The sequence below is a fragment of the Ammodytes marinus genome (assembly GCF_949987685.1).
Source record: "Ammodytes marinus genome assembly, chromosome: 16".
In the NCBI taxonomy this organism is placed as follows: domain Eukaryota; kingdom Metazoa; phylum Chordata; class Actinopteri; order Uranoscopiformes; family Ammodytidae; genus Ammodytes; species Ammodytes marinus.
In genome coordinates this window covers 29036033-29060730 of record NC_137220.1, presented here as the reverse complement: position 1 = coordinate 29060730, position 24698 = coordinate 29036033, and the positions used below count along the sequence as shown (strand labels likewise).

The 24698-nt window shown below is 41.1% G+C and overlaps 1 protein-coding gene across 1 annotated transcript in view; it reads right to left on the bottom strand.

Annotated features, from left to right (window-relative positions):
• Nucleotides 1-24698, bottom strand: part of rab11fip4a (RAB11 family interacting protein 4 (class II) a) — a gene marked incomplete at both ends in the record, with an annotated part of 213437 nt that overhangs the window by 14747 nt on the left and 173992 nt on the right. Inside the window, 2 exons of the mRNA XM_080044274.1 lie at nucleotides 12956-13096; nucleotides 13417-13520. Coding sequence (XP_079900400.1) covers nucleotides 12956-13096; nucleotides 13417-13520 — 245 coding nt within the window. The remainder of the gene's footprint in view (nucleotides 1-12955; nucleotides 13097-13416; nucleotides 13521-24698) is intronic.

The window sequence follows — 24698 nt, the reverse complement described above, 5'->3', positions numbered from 1 at the left end:
ACTTTGCCCAAGGTCAGGGGAGAACTATTTGTGTGGGATGAGCCTGCACATGACAACCGGCCTAGCAACGACCCCGCACCCTCCCTTCACCTCTCTTATGAGCACTCTCTTAGTAAAACATGAAATGTATCTTATGAAGACCAGCAAGAAGAAGACGTCATCGGCCAGCCTCTAACACATAGTCAACCAATCAGAAATAATGTATTTGTTTCCATATAACACTATGTCCCACCATTTTTATCTTCAGTCTTACTGGGGACGCTTTTTGAGAATCCAGTAAGCTCCATGTAGGCCTACATGTTTTCTTCTCACTCAATTCAGATAATAAATCTTTTTGTTTGAAATAAATCTTATACTTGTTTTTCCTTCTTCAACTCTGGTTAAAAGAACACGGTAGAATTGTATTTCTAACAAAATGGCGACACCCGACGTGAACCAGGGGAGAAGAAGGACTTTTTGACCCGGCTCGAGGCCTGGACATTTCCAGCCCAGCCACACCTTAACTTCTGACTTCTATTCACTCAGAGAGCTCTCAACAAAGGAAAGGTGAGGATGCCTGTTGTCTATTGACCAAACATTCTATATTGGACATGACTAAATTATGAGTGAATAGAGGTAAGTTGCTTTTTGGTGCTAAATTTAAGTGATGTAATTAATTAATTCATTAATGATTATATGGTGTAAAAATTGCATGAGCAGAATTTAATTTTTTTCTTCTCCTTTCTTTGTGTGTTTTTTCCTTTTTCTGCTTCGTGAAATGTTGGCTTATTTAAACTTTCCCTAGTGCAGAGGCCATATAGTATGTTTTTGATAAAATGATTAAATTGTATATCATTTGTGGGTGCATTCGATAAACTGCCTTACTGTTACCACAATATGGTAATAGTGCTAGACAATTGACTATAACTTATTGAGTGAGAATCTCTAATCCGCGTCTTTCAGCATGAAGAGGTCTCATATATTTGGATCAGAAAGCTGTTATGTAAACAGGTATACAGTGTGGTGTCTAAACGGCGAGTTGGGGCACGGGACTGTTCCTTAAAATGTTTAAGGTTGTACCAGCTGGCGCAGAGCCACGTAACGGACTTCAAATGTCGTCATGGGAGCTGCTCTTCGTGACAAAGTCTATTTTCTCTGTCTTTCCTAAATAGATTGATCTGGCTTAACCATTTATTTGTCTAGAAGAGTGACTCTCTGAGCGTGTTTTGACAATAGAGGTTGGCTTTGCGTTATAAGAAATATAACTTATTGATTAATAGTTTGCGTTTGAGTCGCCCCGCGGTCATGCAAGAGGTTGAGTCGCCCCGCAGTCATGTAAGAGGAAACTATACGTGACGGCGTGGGTTAGTAAAGTGATTTGCGAAACTATACGTGGAGGCGTGGGTTAGTAAAGTGATTTGCTTAGGCGTAACGTTGGCAGAGTTTATTAGCTTTTCAGTTCATTTTTGTTGGGATATTTTGTTTTATGCGTCCTCTGCATTCTGAGTATGGCTTTCCGTATTTAAAAGTGCTGCTGTTTCAGTGATTTTACATATGGAAAACCGTCTTAACATACTCTTCTGTCTCTATGCCAGCATTCACTAACTGTACGTCTCTGTAACTGCATGTAAATACCTTGAATAACTAACAGCTAACTACACCTCACAAACAAACACACACACACACACACACACACACACACACACACACACACACACACACACACACACACGAAGAGCCTGGGGAGTTGTTCTCATTTATATGCGCGCGAGTGACACTGGTCGTCCTGATAACTGTTATCTGATTTTTACTCTGAAGTTAAGAAATATAGGATATTATTGTATAATCCTTTATAGTTATTTCGATTGTGTCCTTTTCATATATGACACTAATGTAGTTGTAGTTCTGAACCACACTTGTGATGTTTCTCCTTGAAATAATTTTTTTTTAGAATCACGCTCTGTGAGATTAAGGGTGCACTCTGATATATTTTTTACGTGAAAACCAGGTCTAATTAAAGGTCCCCCCTTTTTTAATAGGGTTGAATACACGCTGTGTGGTGTTTTCATGTAATACAGCCCAGTTTTGTAAACAGATAAATAAATAAAAACTAAAGGTGCCCTATGACATTTTTGTCATTTAAGGCATGGACGGTCCGTCTAATATCTCAAATTAAAGGTACTTTTACTGATACTTCGGTGTCTTTGTTGTTAGCCTCACTTTCTAGTGTATAAAAGTAAAGGTGTGACCTGCAATTTTTCACAAGAATTAAAAAAAAAAAAAAAAAATAGAGTGAGACACTCTACCTTTGTGCAGTCAAGGTTTACTCCTTTCTCCTTATCTCTGCTTTTGCAAACGGTACACGCTGTACGCCATTGTTGCATTTTTTAAATTTCTTTCCCTCATCAGCAACAGGGAGAATTTATTCTATTTAATTTTTTGTCCCCTCTCGGTAGCTGCTTTCTAGCTGTCATTTAGTGTTCTAAGTAATGACATCTACTACAGTGTGCCCCCCTTTACAATTGAATAAATTCACGTTTCCCTTTGACATGGTATTAAAACTTATATAATAGTGCATTCTGGGTTGTTGCTATCATGGGCCAAATATACTATTTTATTTTTTAGGATTTCCATTGTGATAGAATTTGTTTAACTTCACCTATTGTGATGTCACATTCTTAGCATTTACTTAATTGTTAATATCTACAGTGTTACTGTGTGTATACAGGAATTGATTGTGCTTGACTTTTCGAGCATTTTGTTTTTTCTACAGTAACTGATTGACCATTGTGTTTTTCATCCGCAAAACAGAACGTGTGGGGATTAGTAAATGTAAATAATCATGTATCAAATAAGAGTTGTTGTATCCTTGACACGGCCATGGAGGGAGCATCTAGTTGATTTAACCCATTTTCTCAGTGGTAAAGGAGTGAGAATGCCTGTTTTTATTGCCCAGAGCAATAGGCCAGAGATGAGAGTGTGTGTGCTTTTGGGCCTGGATGTGGGTGTGTAACAGGAGATCGTGGGAGTGTCCGCCTGTGTGCAAGTGAGGGACTTTCTGTGTGTGTATGTGTGTGATAAAGCCTAAATGCAGTTTACATATATTTTGGATAATTACAGCAGCTATACTATTTTTAGAAGGAAAAGACAGGGAATAGAGCATTACAGTTTGGGCACTTTTGGGTAATAAGACAATCCCCACCACCAGCAAACCTGGAAGCCGCTTTGCCAAGCCCCAAACCATTGGATTATGCATAGCGTCTGGAGCTCTGGAGAGCACAGAGGCCGAAGAGGATTGGAGACAAGCAGGAGAAGGAGCAGAGGGAGAGGCCCGGCTAGCTCAGTCGGTTGAGCATGAGACTTTACCAGCACCATTAGCACCCCAGTGCTCCCTGTTTCCCCTGGATTCACCAGCTTTCCATGGACACAACCCCACACCACACCCAGTAGAAGGAATGGCACCTTTTACGGAAGACAAAATCAAGGAACTTTATGGATTCGGACTACAAATATCTTGGAATGTACACTGCCACTCAGAGACATGCAAACAGTGGCCCTTTCCGCTACTACCTACACGGCCCCATTCTATCTGGATTTTTTCTGAGAAAGCTGCTGTGCTTTATCAGAAAAGGAGGGAGAAAAGGAGGGTGCTGACATTCCACAGTTCTAAGCTGGACGACATCGACATGAAATCAAGACAGAAAGCTGCTAAAGATCTACCAGCAGCTGCAAAGCCATCACCAAAACAGCTCATTGGGATGTGCCATGAACTCCATTACCAGAATCGACAAAAAGTCGCAACACAACATGGACAAGCCCACAGCCACAAGCCGCAGATTGTACTATCTGTCAAGATCACAACCCCAAGAAACCATACAGACTGCCAACAAGAAGATTCCCAGTACCTGAGACAACTTTCAAGATGAAAATAGAACTTTGAGGTTCCGGAATTTGCTGGTGATGGTGGATTGATTCACAAAATGGTTAGAAACTATTCCTTGCCAAAAAGAGACATCAAAGACAGTCATGAAGTAGTTAAACATGTAACTTGTATCAGACCCTTTAATGAAATATTGATAAGATATTAAGCTGACCCAGGTAGTTGCTCTCCCCCTAGCCCTCATGTCAACGAGAACTTCTCAAGGGGCACATAAATATATGACCGTGAGTTGCTGACAGGCAGGCCTAAGCCAGGGACGTCCAGAAAAGGAGGTCATATGCCTTCTCTTGACGTCTGGCAAGTAAGTTGTGATGAGCACCTGACAGCCCTGATTAATTTTAATTGAGTTTTGTTTTAATAGATATAACAGGCTAATAGTCCATGAGCCAGGGGGGTTGATCGGTATCATTTTGGGGACAATTGCTATCATGGTTTTTTGACAAGGTATAAACCCCTAGTACTAGAAAAATCACGATAGCAGTGACGGGTTGGTAGCGAAATCACTTTTTTCAGCTCATGAAGTTACTAACCCCCTAAGATAAATTGCGTTTTTTGGATCCGGTGTATATCTGGTTTAGGCTCATGGTAGGGATATTGTACATATTCTGTAATATGATGCTTGGTATCACTGGAAAGGGGACCTTTGAGGCTTTCATTTAAGCCCAATACTGAATCTGTCTGACAAACACAGAGGTCACAAGACCTCTTTAAACCAGAAATATAACACATTTTCTCACAAGTTCTGCCGAAACAGTATGCTTTCTTTCATTCCTGTTGAATGAAAGAACACCAGGGACACAAAACTCAACAACTTCAGTACTCAAGGCACTCTGATGATTCAGAAAATGTATAATGTACCCATACTATTTATTTGTGAGAGGTGATTATGAGCCTTAAATTAGACTTGTGCAACCAGCACAAGTCTTCAAAATAGAATGGAGTGGATAGAATGGACAAATAGGGAGCCCTATTAGTCCAGCAGATATCTGAATGCATTTAGCTTTTTTTGATACAAACATGAGCTCTGGCACACTGTTAGAGCATGCCCTAAGGAAGATTTTTGGCTATAGGGCCATCGCCAATTTATCCTATGGTTGCTATGGCAATTATTTTAAAAAATGGCCGCCATTTGCTGTTACAGTATCAGTAGCTTGGGTTGTAGAGCACCTAGGATCTTGATTATGGTGTCTAATCCTACATTTTCAAGGATGAAAAAGGCAGTGGTGCTATTTCAAACATGCTAGAAAGTGCCCAACTTCATATATCTGGTATTCAGGGAACAAAATTATGGTAAAACCTTCAAATAGTAGCGGAGTTATGCGTATTTTCATGAAATACAGAATCAGTTCATGAGTTGTGTTCCTTACAGCTCTGGAAAAAATTGAGAGACCACTCCAAAAGTTCAGTGTCTCTTGTTTTACTCTTTAAAGGCATATGTTTGAGTAAAGTGAACATTTTGATTTTATAATATAAACTACCAGCACTGACAACATTTCTACCAAATTCAAAATAAAAATATTGTCATTTAGAGCATTTACAATGAGTGAAAAATCCAGACTGGTCTCTTAATTTTTTCCACGACTGTATATACTTACAAGTAAATATATATTTCAAAGCCTGACCAATACATCGGTTTAGCCTGTTTGAGAGGTGTAATTGCTATTTTATCCATGTAACCTACTCTGAGTAATTCAACATTGCTCTAGGTTCCGAAGGAGAAAAAAATTAATTAATTAATAAAAAATTACCACAATGAAAGTACCAGGCAAGGTAAGTTGCAAGCAGTAACTTTTACTCATAAAGTTGTAGGTAACACCCAAAACACATATGCATATTCATCATTTGAACATACAAAATTGGCCTAATTCTACTTGTACAAGAATGAGGAATGCTAAACTACATACAAACATATCTGGCATTCAGGGAATTAAATCACAATAAAACCATCATCACATTTATAATTGTTTCTGAAAACACAGTCCACCAGAGTGGCAAAGGGAACAATACTGAAGTGCTGCCTTGACACATTAGCAATGTCCACTGCACCACTTTTTACATCCACAGCAGAGGAGTTCGCGACAGGCCTGGGTCCCTTCTGGAAGTGTTGTCCAACCATCATCTGTCCCTAACAGTGACAAGCTTGATAGGCAGCTGTCTTGTGTACTGAATCAGTGCTGCTAGTGTTGGGGGGAGTCCCTCAATTGATGTTCCTTTCTGGGTGAAGAGCTGCTTCGTGCCTGATTGACAGATCCCTGGCTGCTGCTGCGGTCATATAGCAATACAACAAATCGCTCCAGAGGCTACATCCAGTTGTCTATGGAGTCAGGTGTGGCAGCAAAGGCACAGAAAGTTATAGTGACATCTTCAAAGCTCCTCCATGTATATGCAGTTTTCTTACCCCTGCCACCAAAAGATGACTCTGTGTCACATCCAGTAAAGGCATGGAACCCCGGCAAGGCGATACATCGTTCTGGACCTAGTGCCCTTGCCATCTTGTGAGCTGCGAAATGCCGAAACTCTTTCCAGCTCCAAAGGCAACCCACAGCTCATTGATGTTGAGAGAGTGGGCTGCAGTTCCTGCCAGCACTAACACATCTTTGTCAACTGTGCGTATTGATATACTGTTATACCCTTCCTTCACAGCATCTCCAAGGTGCAGTAGGATGCGGGTATCAGCCTTCTCATGTGTGAATGGTGCAAGACCTTCTACATCTCGAGGCTGGGTGCAGAGGACTTCAGCATGATGGGTGCTAATCACTTTTTTTTCAGTGTTGAGGGATTTCAGGGTAGCAAGGAAGGAGAACAGTTCAGCCTTGTTGTCATCAATGCGAAAAAACTCTGGCCAGTTTCCAGGAATGGCACTCGACGGCTCAACTCTTCTACAAACTCCCCTTCCTCTCTTGCTGCGTGTTTTAGGCCTGTAGACTGTCAGGGAACTATTGATCCCACACAACATCCACTCTGTTGACATGCTCCAGCTTAGACAGGATGTATGGTGAGAACACCTTCTGTGCATATTCAGAAAAGGTCTCAGCAGCACCAGGTCGTAGCATGTTCACGAGAGCAGCCCCATCAAGTATGTTGACCTGTACTATGGAGTTGGATTTGTTCTGTTGTGATGGAATCAGGTTCTCCAAACAGCCCACCAAGTCTTGGTTCCAGTTCTTAGCTTGCCCATTTGTTACGATGCCGGCGGACACGCCTGGTTTTCTTGCAAAACAAACTCAACCAGACTTCCATCACACATCTGGGATACAATATAAAGCTGAGAGAACTGGGAGCAGTCACTCTTCAGGGATGAGAGCTGTTGGGACCTGGACTTCTCTCGGACTGGAGGCCGGCTGAATAAAGGGAGGCTGTTCCTTTTGATGGGATCTTTGACTGCTAAAGTAAATAACCAAGGCACGATCTTGGTCAGGGCATCTATATAGAGCTGGAAGTTGGCCTCTCTTATTGATCAAACATATATATCATTAACTCTATTTCCAGCTGCAGGACAATGGACCAGAAGTGGAATGGGGGACATGACAAAGCTCTTTCACTGCACCAATCTTCCAAGGACATAGGATTATTTCCCTCCTCCTGGTCATTTATGTAATCAGTGCAAGCCCTCTGCAGGAGAAGATATAGGCTGCTGGCTGTGACCTGATGAGCAAGGCGGGTGGGTGTCACGTGACAGGCTTTCAGAAAGGAATCGGCTGTCCCTTTTGTAGCAACTCCAGCTTGCAGAAGTGCTCTTGTCCACCCGCTACCCTCCAAGATGTGTCATCTTTATGTGGAACCCACCAAACATGAGAATAAAGTTATCTTCACCATGAGTTGCTGGTCAAGTCCACTGGATTTGTTTTGCCACTGCGTACAGAGGTTGATCCAGAGTGTTGATTGTTACCTGACCAGGACTAAGAATCTCCACTGCCTTCTTCACCACATTCAAAAATGGCGAATCATGGCGACAAGATTTGGCTTGGTCATAGAAAAGGGGAAGTAGAGAAGTGAATGTGACACTGCTCTTTGGTATTGCATTTGGTAGTTGAAGGCATGCGTGGTATGCAGCCCATGAGATGGGTTCATCCCCTTGGAGGGTGTCAGTGGCCAGCACAGTTTTCATCTGCTCGAGCCACTTGTGAAATAAACAAGTGCAGTGGGTGATGCTGTATTTATTCATTAGGGCTGAAGTAGTTTCATTAGTGTGATAGTAGTCCTTGTGTTTAACGGGCACAAGCATACTAGTAAAATGTAACATACCTGTATTCTTTCTGCATGGCTTGAGGCATCAGCTGACAGTCTACTTTGTTGGGACCCTCAACCTTTGGTATAGGTATCCATTTGACTACTTCACACATCCTTTCCAATAACTGTCACAGGACCAGTTACAGACATTTTAACGGAGAACCACTGACAGTGGATTGATTAACCGGAAGTGATCACAAAACAGACCGACTAAAAGGACTATTGACAACACTCATTTATTTTGAATTGCCCATATTTTTATGTTCAAATGATGAATATATGTGTTTTGGGTGTTACCTACAACTTTACGAGTAAAAGTTGCTGCTTGCAACTTACCTTTGCCTGGTACTTTCATTGTGGTAATTGTTTATATCACTTAGCTCCTTCGGAACCTAGAGTAATGTTGACTTACTCAGAGTGGGTTACACGGATAAAATAGCAATTACACCTATCAAACAGGCTAAACCAATGTATTGGTCAGGCTTTGAAATAGATATTTACTTGTAAGCATATAAGGTCAGCACACAACTCATGAACTGATTCTGTATTTCATGAAAATATGCATAACTCCGCTACTATTTGAAGGTTTTACCATAATTTTGTTCCCTGAATGCCAGATATATGAAGTTGGGCACTTTCTAGCATGTTTGAAATAGCACCACTGCCTTTTTCATCCTTGAAAATGTAGGATTAGACACCATAATCAAGATCCTAGGTGCTCTACAACCCAAGCTACAAGATACTATAACAGCAAATGGCGGCCATTTTTTAAAATGATTGCCATAGCAACCATGGGATAAATTGGCGATGGCCCTATAGCCAAAAATCTTCCTTAGGGCATGCTCTAACAGTGTGCCAGAGCTCATGTTTGTATCAAAAAAAGCTAAATGCATTCAGATATCTGCTGGACTAATAGGGCTCCCTATTTGTCCATTCTATCCACTCCATTCTATTTTGAAGACTTGTGCTGGTTGCACAAGTCTAATTTAAGGCTCATAATCACCTCTCACAAATAAATAGTATGGGTACATTATACATTTTCTGAATCATCAGAGTGCCTTGAGTACTGAAGTTGTTGAGTTTTGTGTCCCTGGTGTTGTTTCATGCCACAGGAATAAAAGAAGGCATACAGTTTAGGCGGAACTTGTGAAAAAACGTGTTATATTTCTGGTTTAAAGAAGTCATGTGACCACTGTGTTTGTCAGACAGACCCAGTACTGGGCTTAAATGAAAGCCTTAAAGGTCCCCTTTCCAGTGATACCAAGCATCATATTATGAAATATCAACAATATCCCTACCATGAGACTAAACCAGATATACACTGGATTCCAAAAACGCAATTTATCTTAGGGGGTTAGTAACTTCATACGCTGAAAAAAGTGATTTCGCTACCAACCCGTCACTGCTATCGTGATTTTTCTAGTACTAGGGGTTTATACCTTGACAAAAATCAGTATGAGCCTTTGTCCCCAAAATGATACCGATGGCCCAAATTTGGGGCCCTGGCTCATGGACTATAAGCAGCCCGAAGCAACTCCAAAAAAAAAAAAGTTCTGAAAAAGCCCAAACCACTATGTATTGTATGTGTCTGACCGTCTCGATATCTGTGTGTGTATTTTTGTGCATATCGTGTCAGTCAAAGTTGCTTGTAAAAACCTCCCACCATGAAGAATTTGAACCTTCAGTAAGCAGAAGGAGAGTTAACAAATTGTGTGAACATGTATGATTATTCCATCAGTTTGGGTTTACACCTTTTAAAAGGTGTAAAGTGAGGGATTGTCAGAATAATCTTAATTTTATACTCATGTGCTTTTTAAACGTATACACTTTTGTATAAGTTTAGTAACTTCACATTCATTCACCATTTACACAGACACACAACAGCACTGAGGCAGGCCGTTTCAGTAGGTACTTTGCCCAAGGTCAGGGGAGAACTATTTGTGTGGGATGAGCCTGCACATGACAACCGGCCTAGCAACGACCCCGCACCCTCCCTTCACCTCTCTTATGAGCACTCTCTTAGTAAAACATGAAATGTATCTTATGAAGACCAGCAAGAAGAAGACGTCATCGGCCAGCCTCTAACACATAGTCAACCAATCAGAAATAATGTATTTGTTTCCATATAACACTATGTCCCACCATTTTTGTCTTCAGTCTTACTGGGGACGCTTTTTGAGAATCCAGTAAGCTCCATGTAGGCCTACATGTTTTCTGCTCACTCAATTCAGATAATAAATCTTTAAGCTTTGAAATAAATCTTATACTTGTTTTTCCTTCTTCAACTCTGGTTAAAAGAACACGGTAGAATTTTATTTCTAACAATACCCCGCCAAGAGACATAAAATGACAGTAACCGTTACATGGGAGAGAGGAGGGATACACTGAAGAGTCGTCAAGCGTGCGCTGTGCCCCTTATCAGGGAAACATAGGGGAAAAAAAGGCCATTCTCAGACTACGCTCCATTGTGGGAGCGCAGTGTGGGATTAGTAAAAAAAAACACCTAGGGTATAGGGGAGGGTAGGTGTCACAGCTCAGGCACTGAAGGGAGCGTGCAGCCGACAGGCACCCGCCGCAGCGTCTGGAACTACAACGAGGAGAGAGAGGGGGAGGAGTCAAGAAGGCGTGAGTCATAGGTGTGTGTTATGTTTTGACGTGTGAGTGTATGTGTGAGCCATGTGCTGTGTCTGAAATCGCGCACTTACGTAAGTGCACTTACAATGAGTGCACTTTATTATCCCAACAGTACACTTACTTATAGACGCAGTGCTCTCATTTCTACAGTGCACTGTCCAAACTGCCGTCGCGCACCTACCGGAAATGACTTTGCATTTTGACGGTTCTTCTTCAGTGGTATTTTTTTCTGCTTGTGTTACCGATAGCCAAAACAGACACGTTAGTTGCGGAAAAACAAAACAAATGTGTAATTTAACTTTTGTAGAGCGCGTCCGTCTCCACGGTTGCTTCAAGCTCCTCTACTTTGATTAGAATGTTCCGTCCTCTCCGTTACGTAGGCAAGATGGCGGCCGTTGAGTGTGGAAAGTGTCCATCACTCCACACTCAAGTTTTAGACCGTTTTGAGTGCACGACCGAGGAACTTACAGTGCACTGCATTTTGGCACACTCTCCGGTTTTGCGCAAAGTGCACTCAAAAAAGTAAGTGTAAGTACAGAAGTGCGCGATTTCAGACACAGCCATGGACTCCGTCTCCGCCCAGACACAACAGGTGTCTCTGCCGCCAGTTGTTATTCACGGGTACACGACCATTGCCGTGGAGACATACCTCGAGGATCCAGCCACAGACCAAGTTCACAGGAGAGGAGGTGAGGGGAGGAGGGGGCAGAGGGTCTTTCTGCATAAACATCCAGTGAGAGGAGAGATAACACCGTCGGTGTAGGGTGCCGAAACGAGAGATAGCAAATTTGTTTTGAGATTGACTGGCACTGGAATTTACAGTGGGCCTAGAGTCACTGGTAATGATAATCCAAAATAACCGAATACTGGCCTATTCACGTGTCACGGCCTGCCCAGCTTCTCCAAGATGGTATCCAATTTGCTAACGAGCCCGGGAATCGATTCCAGCTTGCGATTCACCTCGCATATCGCTTGAGTATGGCGATATAACTGACAGTATGGCGAGGCACACGGGATTCCAGCTACTCCAAGCTTCCAGCGTGTATCCCGCCGCAAATGTCCCATCTGGACGGGGGCGTTCCTCTTCGCCCACTTTTCTCGTTGAGAAAATTTGATCGATTGCAGAAAGACCCCAGCTGATCAGATCCATGACTTAGGTTTTGGAGTGCAGAGAGAGGCTCTGATAGATAGATTTAGACAGAGACTGCACAAGACAGAGAGCAGAAGCAGGAGAGATAAGGGGACGAGAGGGAGCAGAGTATGCGTCCGCCCTCGTTGAAGAGCAGTGGTGAAGTTTATGCATTAGTTTATGATTCGTGGCAAACTAAGCTAAACGATTAGATGACAGTTTTATTTTTTTTAGCTAGTCAACTGCTGAGCTAGCATGCTGTGCATCTCTGGACCTACAGAACAGATTCAAATATTGCGTGTTCACGTTAAATGTAGGTTGAACAGGTGTAGCCTACTGATTTGACAATATTGGGCTTATAACTTATGTTTTATTTACTTGCAGTAACAACGAGTGTAATTCACGTCAGCTCTGGTCCTCACGTTATTAGCTTATTTCACCGAAACGCTCGCCCGCCGTGAGTGATGCACCGCGAGTGCATGCTTGTGTTTGTGCACCGGTGCTGAGACACACACACACACAAATACACAGCGCAGCATGGAGCAGGCCGATTCTTCAGAGAGGCTGGGGGTCTGCTAAGATCTTGAACTCTCTAAGTTAAACTGACTTTATTAAACAGTATAACCCGAGAACGCAGTTTAATGTTTATGCGACAGACGCAAGTGGAAAGAGTATTTTTTTTTATTTAGTTTTTTTGTGGAGGTGAGGTGGAAGAGTAGCCGGCTGGAAATGCTTTCATGTACGGCCATGCCTGCGCTTACAGAGAACACTGGACTGAGTGTGCAGTGGTGAGAGAAAGAGACCGAGAGAGAGCTTCATTTTATAGTTTTGCTTTTTAACTAAACTGACTATATCAGACCCCCAGGCCTCTTATTGGCTGATCTTAAGGTGGAGCAGCCAGATATAAAATACTAAATCTTGTTACTAATCGCATTCAATGTGTTGCGTTATTTGTGTCATCATCACCCCCCCAACCCCAGCAGCTTCCAGGGTTTGGATTATGGAGAAGATTTTTTTTGGTGGTGTGCTGTTGAGGAGTTTACCTGTTACAGAGCAGGTCTACCTCTGTGTTTCTGTCCCTCTCCATCTTGCTATAAGTCTCCCGGTACCTCTTTGTCTCCTCTTCCAGACTCTGATCTGCTTTGGCCTCTGCATCCTTCACCTGCTCTTCCAGTTCATGCACCCTGGGAAGCAAACACAGACAGTGTGAAAAAGCAAAACAACATTAAATGAAATATTTAACATATTGGCATTGGACTTGTCATCACATTGGGTTATTTAAACCAACAGAGCAAACCATTAGACTGAATACTGTCCCTTTCTTCGAACAAAAAAGCACATGTGAATATGAATTACACAAGTAGCACCATTTTCAGTGTGAAAAATACAGTATATTGAATGTTAAGAAAAAAATACAAGCTCCATTTAAGGTACCAAACGTGAAAACGATGATTGTAGGAATGAAAGAAAAAAAATCAAATGACTCATGAATGTGTTGTGTTACCTGTGTACAAGTTGTGTGTTCTCCTGTTTGAGTTTAGACTTGAGGTCACCATTAGCCAGACTGTCGCTTTCCAACTCTGTCACCTTCTTCTCCAGATAACTGACCTGAGGGAGACAACCAGGCTTTATCTCATCCTAGCACATACAGTATGTATCATAGACTTTGCCAATGTGCCAGCCCTTCTATTGAGCACACCTGGATACAAACAGGAAATCTTGTAGCTGCAACTAAATGCACATATGGTAAAGAGGTTAAGTTAGCTGTCAGTTATTCAAGAATCAAGGGTGTAGAGAAGGTATTGAGTCCAGGGGGTGAGTGGGTTCTGTGTCTTCGTGTGTGTGCATGTGTGGGCCCGAAGACTCCATCTCCATCCAGACTCAACAGTGTCTCTACCGTCTGATGCTGGTGACGAGGACAAGGCCGTTGCCGTGGAGACGTCCCGATTCTTCTGCTGTTATCCCATGTAAAACATGGCAGTACATGTGTAATGTGCAACATGTCAGCATTTCACCTCAATAGCTGAGGAGACAAGGTCAACAGTGTTTGTTGGTCTCCAGCAGATCCAGATGAAAAAGATTTTAACCTCTGACCTGTCCACCATAGTAAAGTCTGCCTGACTCAGACATCCCCTTTCCACCATTTTAAGATTTGTACCTGGCCGAGCCCTCCCCTGAATACCATAATATCCCTTATCCCTTGCTAATGAGAGTGGCCTGAGTTGTGCCGGCGGGGAAGTTGTGCCACCCCTTGTTTCTAGAAAACCATAGAAGAAATTGGAAATGTGACCAAATATTTAAGAAGAGCCATCCATTTCACTCATCATGTAAAGAAGGGAGAAACTTGGAATAAGATATAAGCACATTTAAGCTAAAAAAACTGTTTTTTGCCTTTCAAAGTAAAATTTCCATGATCAAGGTTTTTGGATTATTGTGTCTGAACAATTATAGACATGTTTGAAAACATTTTACACATATTTTAGTGCTTTAGTATGCTACACTTTGTGTGTCTATATAGTTTGCACGATGTCAGCCCTAAACTGCTGCATCATGCTTATTATACAAAATTCTGGGGTTGGGGTGATTTGTGCTAGAGGGCCTGGGGTGAGTTATAAGTAAGTAAGTAGGCCCTAAGTAACATTTATTTAAAAAAGCACATTTATATCAGTTTGCACTGTCCAAAGTGCTGAACAGCATTCAGTAGGTAAAAAATTAAGGTAAAATAACAATAACAAAAATAAAAGACATAAAGCCCAGACATCCACATATAAACAAAGATAGTAGTGCAGAGGTAAGATAGTAGATAGATAGATAGATAGATAGATAGATATATACTTTATTTATCCCGAGGGAAATTCAGGTATCCAGTAGCATAAAAGCAAGACATACATTAAACATACATTAGGCTAAAATTAAGATATATATCTAAATTAAAATATAAAAACTAACAGTACCTACAATAAACTTTAACTTAAATTAAGATATAAAATAAAATTTTACAGATATAAATAAAGTGTCCATTGTCTATTGTCGTTGTCGTTGTCCTCCCTGCCTTTGCTGGGAACTGTTGTACAGTCTGATGGCCAGGGGGACGAAAGAGTTTTTTAATCTGTTAGTGGAGCTTGACTGGGACAGCATTCGGCCACTGAACACACTCCTCTGCCTGGTGAAGGTGTCGTGCAGAGGGTGGTGGGTGTTGTCCAGGATGGATAGCAGTTTGTCCAGGGTCCTTCTCTCTGCCACTGTCACCAGAGAGTCCAGCTCTGTGCCCACTACTGAGCCAGCTCTCCTCACCAGTCTGATAGATAGTGAATGGGGAGGAAAAACCAGGGTGTACAGATGGGTTTTGAGCTTTGATTTAAAGGCAGAAATGGAGGGGGAATCACATATGCAAGGTGGCAGTTGGTTCTACAAGGGCGGAGCAGCTAGTGCAAAGTACATTTCTGAAAGTTGTGCCATTGGCATGGCTGTATACGCTGTGGTCACCAAAAGAAAGTGATTGTCTACAGTTGCTCAGAAGAGACTGACATCTCCATTCCATTAGAAGAACACCACTGATGAGAGTTCAGATGACCAGAAAGATGATGATGGTGAGCTTTGCAGGTAAAACCATATGATCTGCTAGGCCTTGTTTAAGAAAATTGTCCTTCAATCTTTGTAAAATATTTACTTTAAATAAACCTTAAATAAGTGATTGTCTAATGGATTTGTCTTGCATTACAGTTTATGAGATATATATCAATGGCACAATTTACCCCATGGTATTCTCTCTTGTGGCACAATTTACACTAGCCTGGCTCCGCCCGCCCGCCTACTTCCGGCCAAATTTTATTTTCCCTGCAGTAGTCAGTCTGGGTGTACAGCCCATTTCCCAGTTTTGCCGGAGATTCGACAGCCGGTCCAATCAGCGAACAGAGCGAGTGGCTGAGAACGATGACGTCGAAGTCGCGCTCCAGTTTCAGTTGCCAGAAGCCGGCTCATGACACACGTGACGACCAAAGGTTATGCGATTGGTTGGCTAATCCAGAGTGGCACTGGGCAGATCCAATAGTTTTAATCTTTAACAGACACCCGCCTCCATGAGTGAACGTTTGCCAATTACAGCACTGCCAGACCTTCTGTACAAATGAAATGAAGTACGATGGTCTGGTAGCACCAGGCTAAATTTACACCACACCGGGGGCAAGTTGTGCCACAAGACAACTTTTTTTTCGAAAGCTATATTTCTTAAGGCGAGACACGGCAGGCAAAAACATTGTTTTTTAAGCACTGGTCAATTTTGAGATTTGTGTCTATTTAGCTTCCATAACATGTCTTCTTTCATACTAGTATGGATAAAAGGTCCAAAATATATGTTTTAGGTGTTTATTTTACTAAACTTTGACTGCTCGCGTCTGTATTTTGCTCCTAAATTCGTCAAAAGTGAGCATTCTAACGCAGTGGTTCTCAATTACTTTCTGTCATGCCCCCCCTAGGGGACGGAAATTTTTTCGCGCCCCCCCTAAATTTAAATACTATTGAGAACCTGCTAATATTTATTTATTTATCTGTACAAAACCACTGTATGAGTTTCTGGCACGAGCATTCTGCATACAATCACCTTATTATCAAATTAGATAACAAAAATTAGCTCAGATATCTTCTGCAGCAAAAAAATTCAAAGTTCAGTTTATTAGCTCAATTTGTAACATTTAAACAAGACAACTCAGTCTGTGTGAATCTCAGGACAGAGAAACAAGAGCAAATTATTCACTGAGGTTTGCATTTTATTAAAAACATTTTTAAACTGTAAACATCGTTAATGTGGTGTTTTTTTATTATTATTATAGGCCAATAGGCCTTCTGTGATGCGATAACCAATAATTCATTAATGTTATTATTAGTCTACTTGCTTGATTTATTTTTAAATAGCCTACAGAGACACTTGGAGACACATGTGGACATTTATATACTGCAAATCGCGGCCTTTCGCGCGGATATGACCATACACAAGCACACATCTTGCTTGCTAGCACTAAAAAAAAAATATATATATATATATATTTTTTTTCGGTCAGTTGGAAATCAAGGCAGCCTGCGCCCCCCCCCCTGACAACTCACGGCGCCCCCCCAGGGGGGCGCGCCCCACCATTTGAGAAGCACTGTTCTAACGTAACATACAGCACCGCGACCGCTGTATGAATCATAATAACCATGGTACTGTTGGAGACCTCTGAATCTCAAGAACAACGTTATCGGATCCAAATATGGTAATTTCCTTTGTATCAGTAACCAATCGTGAAAGTGTGAGGAGGGATTCAATGCTAGGAACGCGACCTCATTGGCTAATGCACATTTCTGACGATGTGATTCGCTAAAAGGCATCACGTGATGCTAGCCGCGGGTAGCTCGAAAATCACTAAATAAAATCGGAAAAACGTCGAAAATATGCCAAACCAACACAAAAAAAATACTTAATCAATTGGCTACGGACATTATATGATCGCCATTTGAAGGGGAGAAGTGTTAAAGACATGTAAATCACGCCGATCACGTCGGAGAGACACAGACTGTCAGAGGATCAGAGGGGACATGGTGGGGAGAGAGAGCGTCTGTGCCGACTCCGGAGCAGGTTGACAGACAGTGGCTAATAATGAATTAATCACGTTTAAATTAGCATGTGGATGTAAATGTTACTATGCTATGGTTTTTATATGTTAAGCAGTGGTAGGTAGGCCTATATGGCATTGAGGGGTGTAGGGCCTAATTCAATAAATTACTCTAGCTATCATCAGTGATTATCAGCAGAATTCACGTTTTTATCTTTAAAGAGGACCTATGATGCTTTTTGACTTTTATGACCTATAAACGTTGTTATGATGATTCATAGTCATGCTTAACCATGCTAAATTATCAAATAATGACTTACATGCATTTCGACGTATTCCCTGCTGACTGTCTGGGGTGTCTGTGCAGAGCACTAGACACTATTCTAGCCAGTCGAGAAGTCACGTGTTCAGAGCGGTCTAACCCTTTGTAACCCTGTGACGTCGCATGTAACCCTGGGACGTCACCACGCGGATGTTTCCATGTATGGTAATGCTGTCACTTCCCTGTTCGCGTCTGCCTCGTGTCTGCCTCGCGCCCTTATAGGTCCATGCTCGCGCTTCCCGCCACTAAAAGTGTTCCGGAAGGAAGGTAACCAATCACAACGGAGTGGGGTTTGCAGGAGGGGGGGGAGGGTAGCGGAGATGGCCGATGCACAGGCGGAGGGAGCGGAGATTGCCGAAGCACACACACTCAAGTGTTGACAGGACGTGCTGGATCGCTAAAATAAGAGAAAGAGCTTCCCGAAAATCTACATAGTTTTTTGTGATGTGATTCGTGTCAGGTTGCTCTATAGCAGTGTAAAACAAGAAATTAAGACCAGAAAAGTAGTATAATAGGTCCTCTTTAACGGTCGTTTTCTCAAAATGAGCTTTTTCCAATACTCTGAGAAAAATATCTCAACTTCTAGACCACTGACATCAACCAAACTGTTTATAATCATTCATAGCACTATTTTAAAGGTTTTTACACAAGGATGTGTTAATATATTGTTAATTGTCTGATTTATGATACAGTTTCCTCATAAAAACATGCCTAAAATGCATTTCTAAGACATGTACATAGTATTTTTTGATTTATTAAATGAAAAAAGGCTGTATCCAAAATCTGTTGTGTAAAAACTTTAGAAACTAATATGTGCTTAAAATAAAATGGAAATTTTAACTCTGGCTTTATCCAACATCTCGATTTTTTTCTCGAAAAATTACCCAAATTTACGCATAATTGGTTAAATATTGCCATATTTGCTTATTTAATAAAATATTACAGAAAAACATGTAATACAAAAAATAATTGTGTTAGTGTCAGTAATCAACTGGCAAAGTTTCATGATGATATCTATAAGTTAAAAAAAAAATCCCTATTCACCTGGGGTGTCTCGCCTTAAACTGTTTATTTCAGATCCAAAGTTATTGTTGCCGGGGATGTACAACATCCTGAAATATATGTACATATTTGAGTTGGAGACTTTACTGTCAAGGCCTCACTTTAAAGTCACTTTGAGTATAAAGTGGCACATCTCACCCCACTCTCCCCTATAAAAAAACAGAATAGTAAACACCCTTTTCTTTCAGGGGATCTCTTCTGCCTGAATAGAAACGTTCATCTGGCAACAGGATTTTTCCCTCCTGCCTTCACTAGAACTCCTGCCTTAAAAATTTTACCATTTTGCCACGGTAGATTTTGATTAAAGGTTAAAAGAGTTCTCTAAGTGTTTTGTAGAGGAACTCACACCAATATTAGTTAATTAGTTAAAGTGTTTAATTACGCACTCAGGTGATCCACCAAAAACATGGTCGGAGGCCATTATTTCTGTAATTCACAAAGATGGCAAGGATCCGGTAAACTGTGAGGTATATCGACCAATCAGTTTACTGTGTAATAATCAAAAACTATTGAGCAGTATCCTAGCAAAAAGAATGCAAAACATTATAACGAAATTGATAAATCCAGACAAAACAGGCTTCATTCCCGGTAGACAGGGAGCCAATAATATTAGAAGAACACTCAACATCATATCATGTGCCAAAAAACACCGCAAATAAATCAACGCGTATTAGTTTTGATGCACAAAGCGCCTTCGACCTAGCCTGGAAATCCAGACCCTGATATCTTGAACGATAGAGGGTCTGGCCACGATCAATAGTAATTTCCAACTCAAGGGGCGGCTCCTACTCGTGCATTTCAAATGCCACTGCACGCAGTTGGATAGCACTACAACCAATCAGAGCGATGCACAAGGTGACGTATTAAGCACTGTTCGTTTAGCGAACAGCTGTTAAACTGTTAAATTAAACTTTTGCCATGGTCGGTCAGCAAAACAGAACATTCCACTTACTTGCTAATGAAAGATTTGAGTGCCGTCTTCCAAATCGTAAAGGGTCGAGGCCAAAGCAGTCTCAAACTCACACAACATATCCGCAGCCATATTTGATGTTTACTATCACGGCTTTGACGTCGCATGCACGTCACTGTCGTCATCCGGTTACGTCCGCCCCAGAGCACCATACAAAGGGCTCTGGCGCGCCCATATTAGATAGAACCAATTGAAACGTGAGTCTAGATTTCTGGGATTTCTGAAAAAGCTTCAATTTTTTCTTCTTTGAAAGAGGGGTTAAGCAGGGTGACTGCCTTAGCTCCTTGCTATATGCTGTACATATTGAACCGCTTGCAGAATTAATAAGACAAAATCAATTAATTAAAGGAATAACAGATGAGGGTAAATCTGAACATAAAATTTCCCTTTTCACGGACGATATTTTAACATATAAGTGATCCAGTCTCATCAGTCCCAGTCTTGATGGAGTGTTTGAAGGAATATGGGGAAGTATCAGGACACCAAATTAAAGGTGCTGTAAGCGGAATGGTTCTTTTAGCTAACTTCCTGTCAGTTACTGCAGTTAGCAGTCCCCTCGCTCGTCCCTACGTCACCACATTAATGCACTGCAGTCTTCAAGCAGCGAGTTATCTAGCATCATCTCAGATTCATAAGTTTGATAAAAACATGATAAAAACCATCAAAACAGACATTGGCCATTGTAGGCGCATAAACATTCACCCATATGTTGCTCTGGCGTACACCGGCAGTGAGACCATGAGTGAGACGGGTGTCGGTTTGTAGCGTTCTCTCTTGTAATTGGATATTAATTTTGGGATCCCCCGTTTATTAGCCGATTACATGCAGAGCAGCTGACTGAGAAATCGGCTTTATGAAACGCGCACATTATGAAAGTGATCACTGTATGAATAAAGAGCGATTTAACACTTATATTGACATAAATAAACCGCTTACTTCACCTTTAATGAATCTGAAGTAAATTGCCATGATGTTAGTAGGGGATCGGCCAATATAATTAAAAGATGTGGTCAATTTTTGCTGGACGGATCAAGGTTTTAGATATTTAGGCATCGTTATTACCCCTAACACACCACAGCGTTTCATAGCTAACTATGGGAAATGAATGAAAGAAATCAAAGCAGACTTTACAAGGTGGGATGTCCTTCCTCTTTCTTTAGTAGGAAGGATAGAAACTATAAGAATTAATTTATTGCCAAGGTTGCTTTTTCTGTTCCAGTCTCTGCCCATAGAGGTCGTCCCCATGTCCACATTTAAAACACTAGATAATTGGCATTCTAAATTTATTTGGCAAAACAAAAGACCAAGAATTAGACTTAAATGAATTCAGAGCCCAAAGGAGATAGGTGGTTTAAACCTGCCTACTATGAGGAAGTACTATTGGGCAGCTCAGCTTAGACCACATATGGGTGAGAATGGAACAACACTCATGCCCAGATGTACCACTGGAATCACTGCCATTTTTTTGGTCAAGAATTCTGGAAAAAAAAAAATTATTAATGAATGTATAAAAGTTACTCTGAAAGTGTGGTCAACAATAAGGAAAAAGTTGATTCTTCCTACTTCAAGAGCGATGAAGATAGCACTGAGTGTTGATTTTGTACCTTCTCGACTAGATGCTGGATTTAAGAATTGGGCTGAAAAAGGACTAACAACGAAAGATAAACTGTCTGAGGGAGGAGTTCTGAAAAGCTTTGACCAACTCCACATGACTTCTACAGATATTTGCAATTAAGAAATTATACACAGAAACATAAAGATTGGGAAAAATTTAAGGAAAGTTCATCAAATATAGAACGCTTCTTAATATTGATGATAGAAGGCCTGACTAAAAAGAAGGTTATATCAAACATGTATAAAATACTTCAGGAGGAAATAATAGACAACAGTTTGGATATTAAAAATAATTGGGGACTAAAAATGAATACAATTATTTCCGATGAAAAATGGGAACAGGCATGTAGAGATGGACATAAATTAACCAATAGTCAAGTGTGGAGAGAGTTTGAATGTAAGATTAAGATGAGATATTTCAGAACTCCTCTTATCATTTCAATCAAAATTCAGCAACACTTCCAACATGTGCTGGCGGGGTTGTGGCTTGGTGGGAGACCATACACATATATTTTGGGACTGTCCAAAATTATTGACATATTGGCTTGAAATACAAAAAGGAATCGAATAGGGCTAGATTTACCCCTTGACCCAACCCACTTTATTTTAGGAGTGCACCTGACGACCTGGGGGATAAAAACCAAATATATTTATTAAAAGTCCTTCTTCTGATAGGCAAGACAATTATTAAGGTCTCCTGGGTAAAGCCGCAGCCACCATCACTGAGCCAATGGAGGGAAAGGGTTGTTAGTGTCTACTATATGGAGAGCATAACTGCTAGAGTTCAGCTTAAATTGGACACTTTTACAGTCAAATGGACTCCAATCATCCTACAGCTTTCAAAGCTGCAACAGCGGATATAATTGAGAATTCAATTCAATTTAAGAAGGGGAAATGGTTGGCATTGGAGGATCAATATACATGTTTATGTTACAAGCTATCAATCAGTGATGCCTGTTTATGTGTGTCTCCTTTGTCTTTGGGGGTTCAAAGTGTGGCCTCTGACAGGGTGGGGGGAGACGGAGAGGAGTGAGTACCTGCCTTTGATGTATGTGATTTAATGATCGTGATTGCACCTTGAGAACGACAATAAAAAAGTTTAAAAAAATATATAGCTATATACAGTCAAAACCGAAATTGGCAAATTTTTACTTAAAGTTACTTTTATGAAACCAGCAAGCTTTTTCTTGATTGGAAATGACACAGGCTTCTCCCAAAAGATAATAAAACAATGTACAAGAGGAATCATTGTAGAAAATACATATTTTTCAGCTTTTATTAACATTTGAACCAAAATTGGCATGTCCAAAATTATTCATACCCTTCTCAATAGTCAATAGAAAAGCCTTTATTGGCAATTACAGCAAACAAAGGCTTCCTATAATTGCTGGCCAGCTTTTTGCATCTCTCCACTGGCATTTTTTCCCATTCATCTTTGGCAATGAGCTCCAACTATTTCAGGTTGGAGGGTCTTCTTGCCATCACCCTGATCTTTAGCTGAATTTTTTTTTTTTCACAATGATGCCTCGAGTACATCGTCTTATTATCTTTTGGGAGAAGCCTGTGTCATTTCCAATCAAGAAAAAGCTTGCTGGTTTAATAAAAATTTGCCAGGGGTATGAATAATTTCGGTTTTGACTGTATTTAGCCCTAACTCACAAAGAGCAGGTAAATAACATTATTTCTATCGCTCTGAAACCTAAATATAACCAAAAATGGTCACCTTTAACAAAATAAAACATAGGTGTCCATGATGTGTGATGTCCCCACCAATCTCAATTTATATTGGAGAGCCCATACTCAGCAGCACCCCTGTGCTCATCTAAAATGATTATCTAGGTACGCAGATCCATACTCAATGTGTCTTACTCATGCTCAACGGCAGCCCGCTTGCCCGGGGCAACTGAAAATAATATCGAGTACAGTCCTAGAGTCGGGTCATATAAATCTAATTAGGCCTACTTCAGCGTATTATCCCATCACTGGTCATAGACTGTAAAAAGTGTTGTACCATCGACTGTATTGAAAAAACGACTTCAACCATGCTTCAACTCTGTCTAAAAATTAAATAAAAAGATAATCCTCCGTAAATTGCTGCCACTGCAGACGGGCTCGGCACTGTCTCATCATTTATTCAAAGCAGCGCCGATCAGCAAACAAGAGACTGTGTAGCAAGTCCCGTCAATTTAAAGAAAAGTGATACAGTTTTTAAATCCATGTTAAAATCTGCAGGATAGGGCGCTCCGGTGGCATAGTGGATAGAGCGTGTACCACATTGGCTCCGGCCTTCTTTGCAGTGGTCGCGGGTTCAAATCCGACCCGTCCACCTTTACTGCAGGTCATTCCCCCTCTCTCTGTCTCCCCATTTCAACTCTGTACTGTCTAATAAAGCTTGAAAATGCCCAAAAAGCTAGTTAGCTTTAAAAAAAGAAAAGAAATCGCAAACAGGTCGACTCAGTAAAATTATAATTAGGCAAAGGTCTATAAAAGGTCATCATGGTGTGTTCAAATGTAACATCAGGAAAAAAATTAATTTGAATTTTTTGCGAAAAACCTGAATAATAGCCTAGGGTTGCACAATACAGGGCTCCAGACTGTGACCAAATGCTCGCATTATGCGACCATTTTTGGAGACAGTGCGAGTACTTTTTAAAACTAGGGGCACGCGCGCGACCGGAAAATTAGCCTACATTTTTATCATTATTATTATTAGTAATAGGCTACTAGTGCTTTGAGAGAGAGAGAGAGAGAGAGAGAGAGAGAGAGAGAGAGAGAGAGAGAGAGAGAGAGAGAGAAGGGACAGTCCGCGAGTGATCAGTGAAACGATCAACATCGCAGATCACGTGACCTACTCTCATCTCAGTGTCCCGCTGTCGTCACGTCTTTAACATGTTGCCAACTGGCGACTTTTTCCGCTATATTTGCCGACTTTTTCTGCCATAGCGCTGAGGCTAGTTAAAGACCAGAGACACATCTTGCAACTTTTTTTTTAACCGCGTGCACGAGAGCAGAGTAGCAACGGCTGCTGTCTTCTCCTCCTCACCGCTGACAGCACTCAGTCACACGGCTTAATATGATAGCAGCTAGGGCTGCAACTAACGATTATTTTAATAATCGATTAATCGGTCGATAATTTTTTCGATTAATCGATTAATCAGATAAAAAAACAAAACATTTGTAAATGCAGCATCTTTATTCAAAAACTGAACATTACTTCAAATTCACAGTGC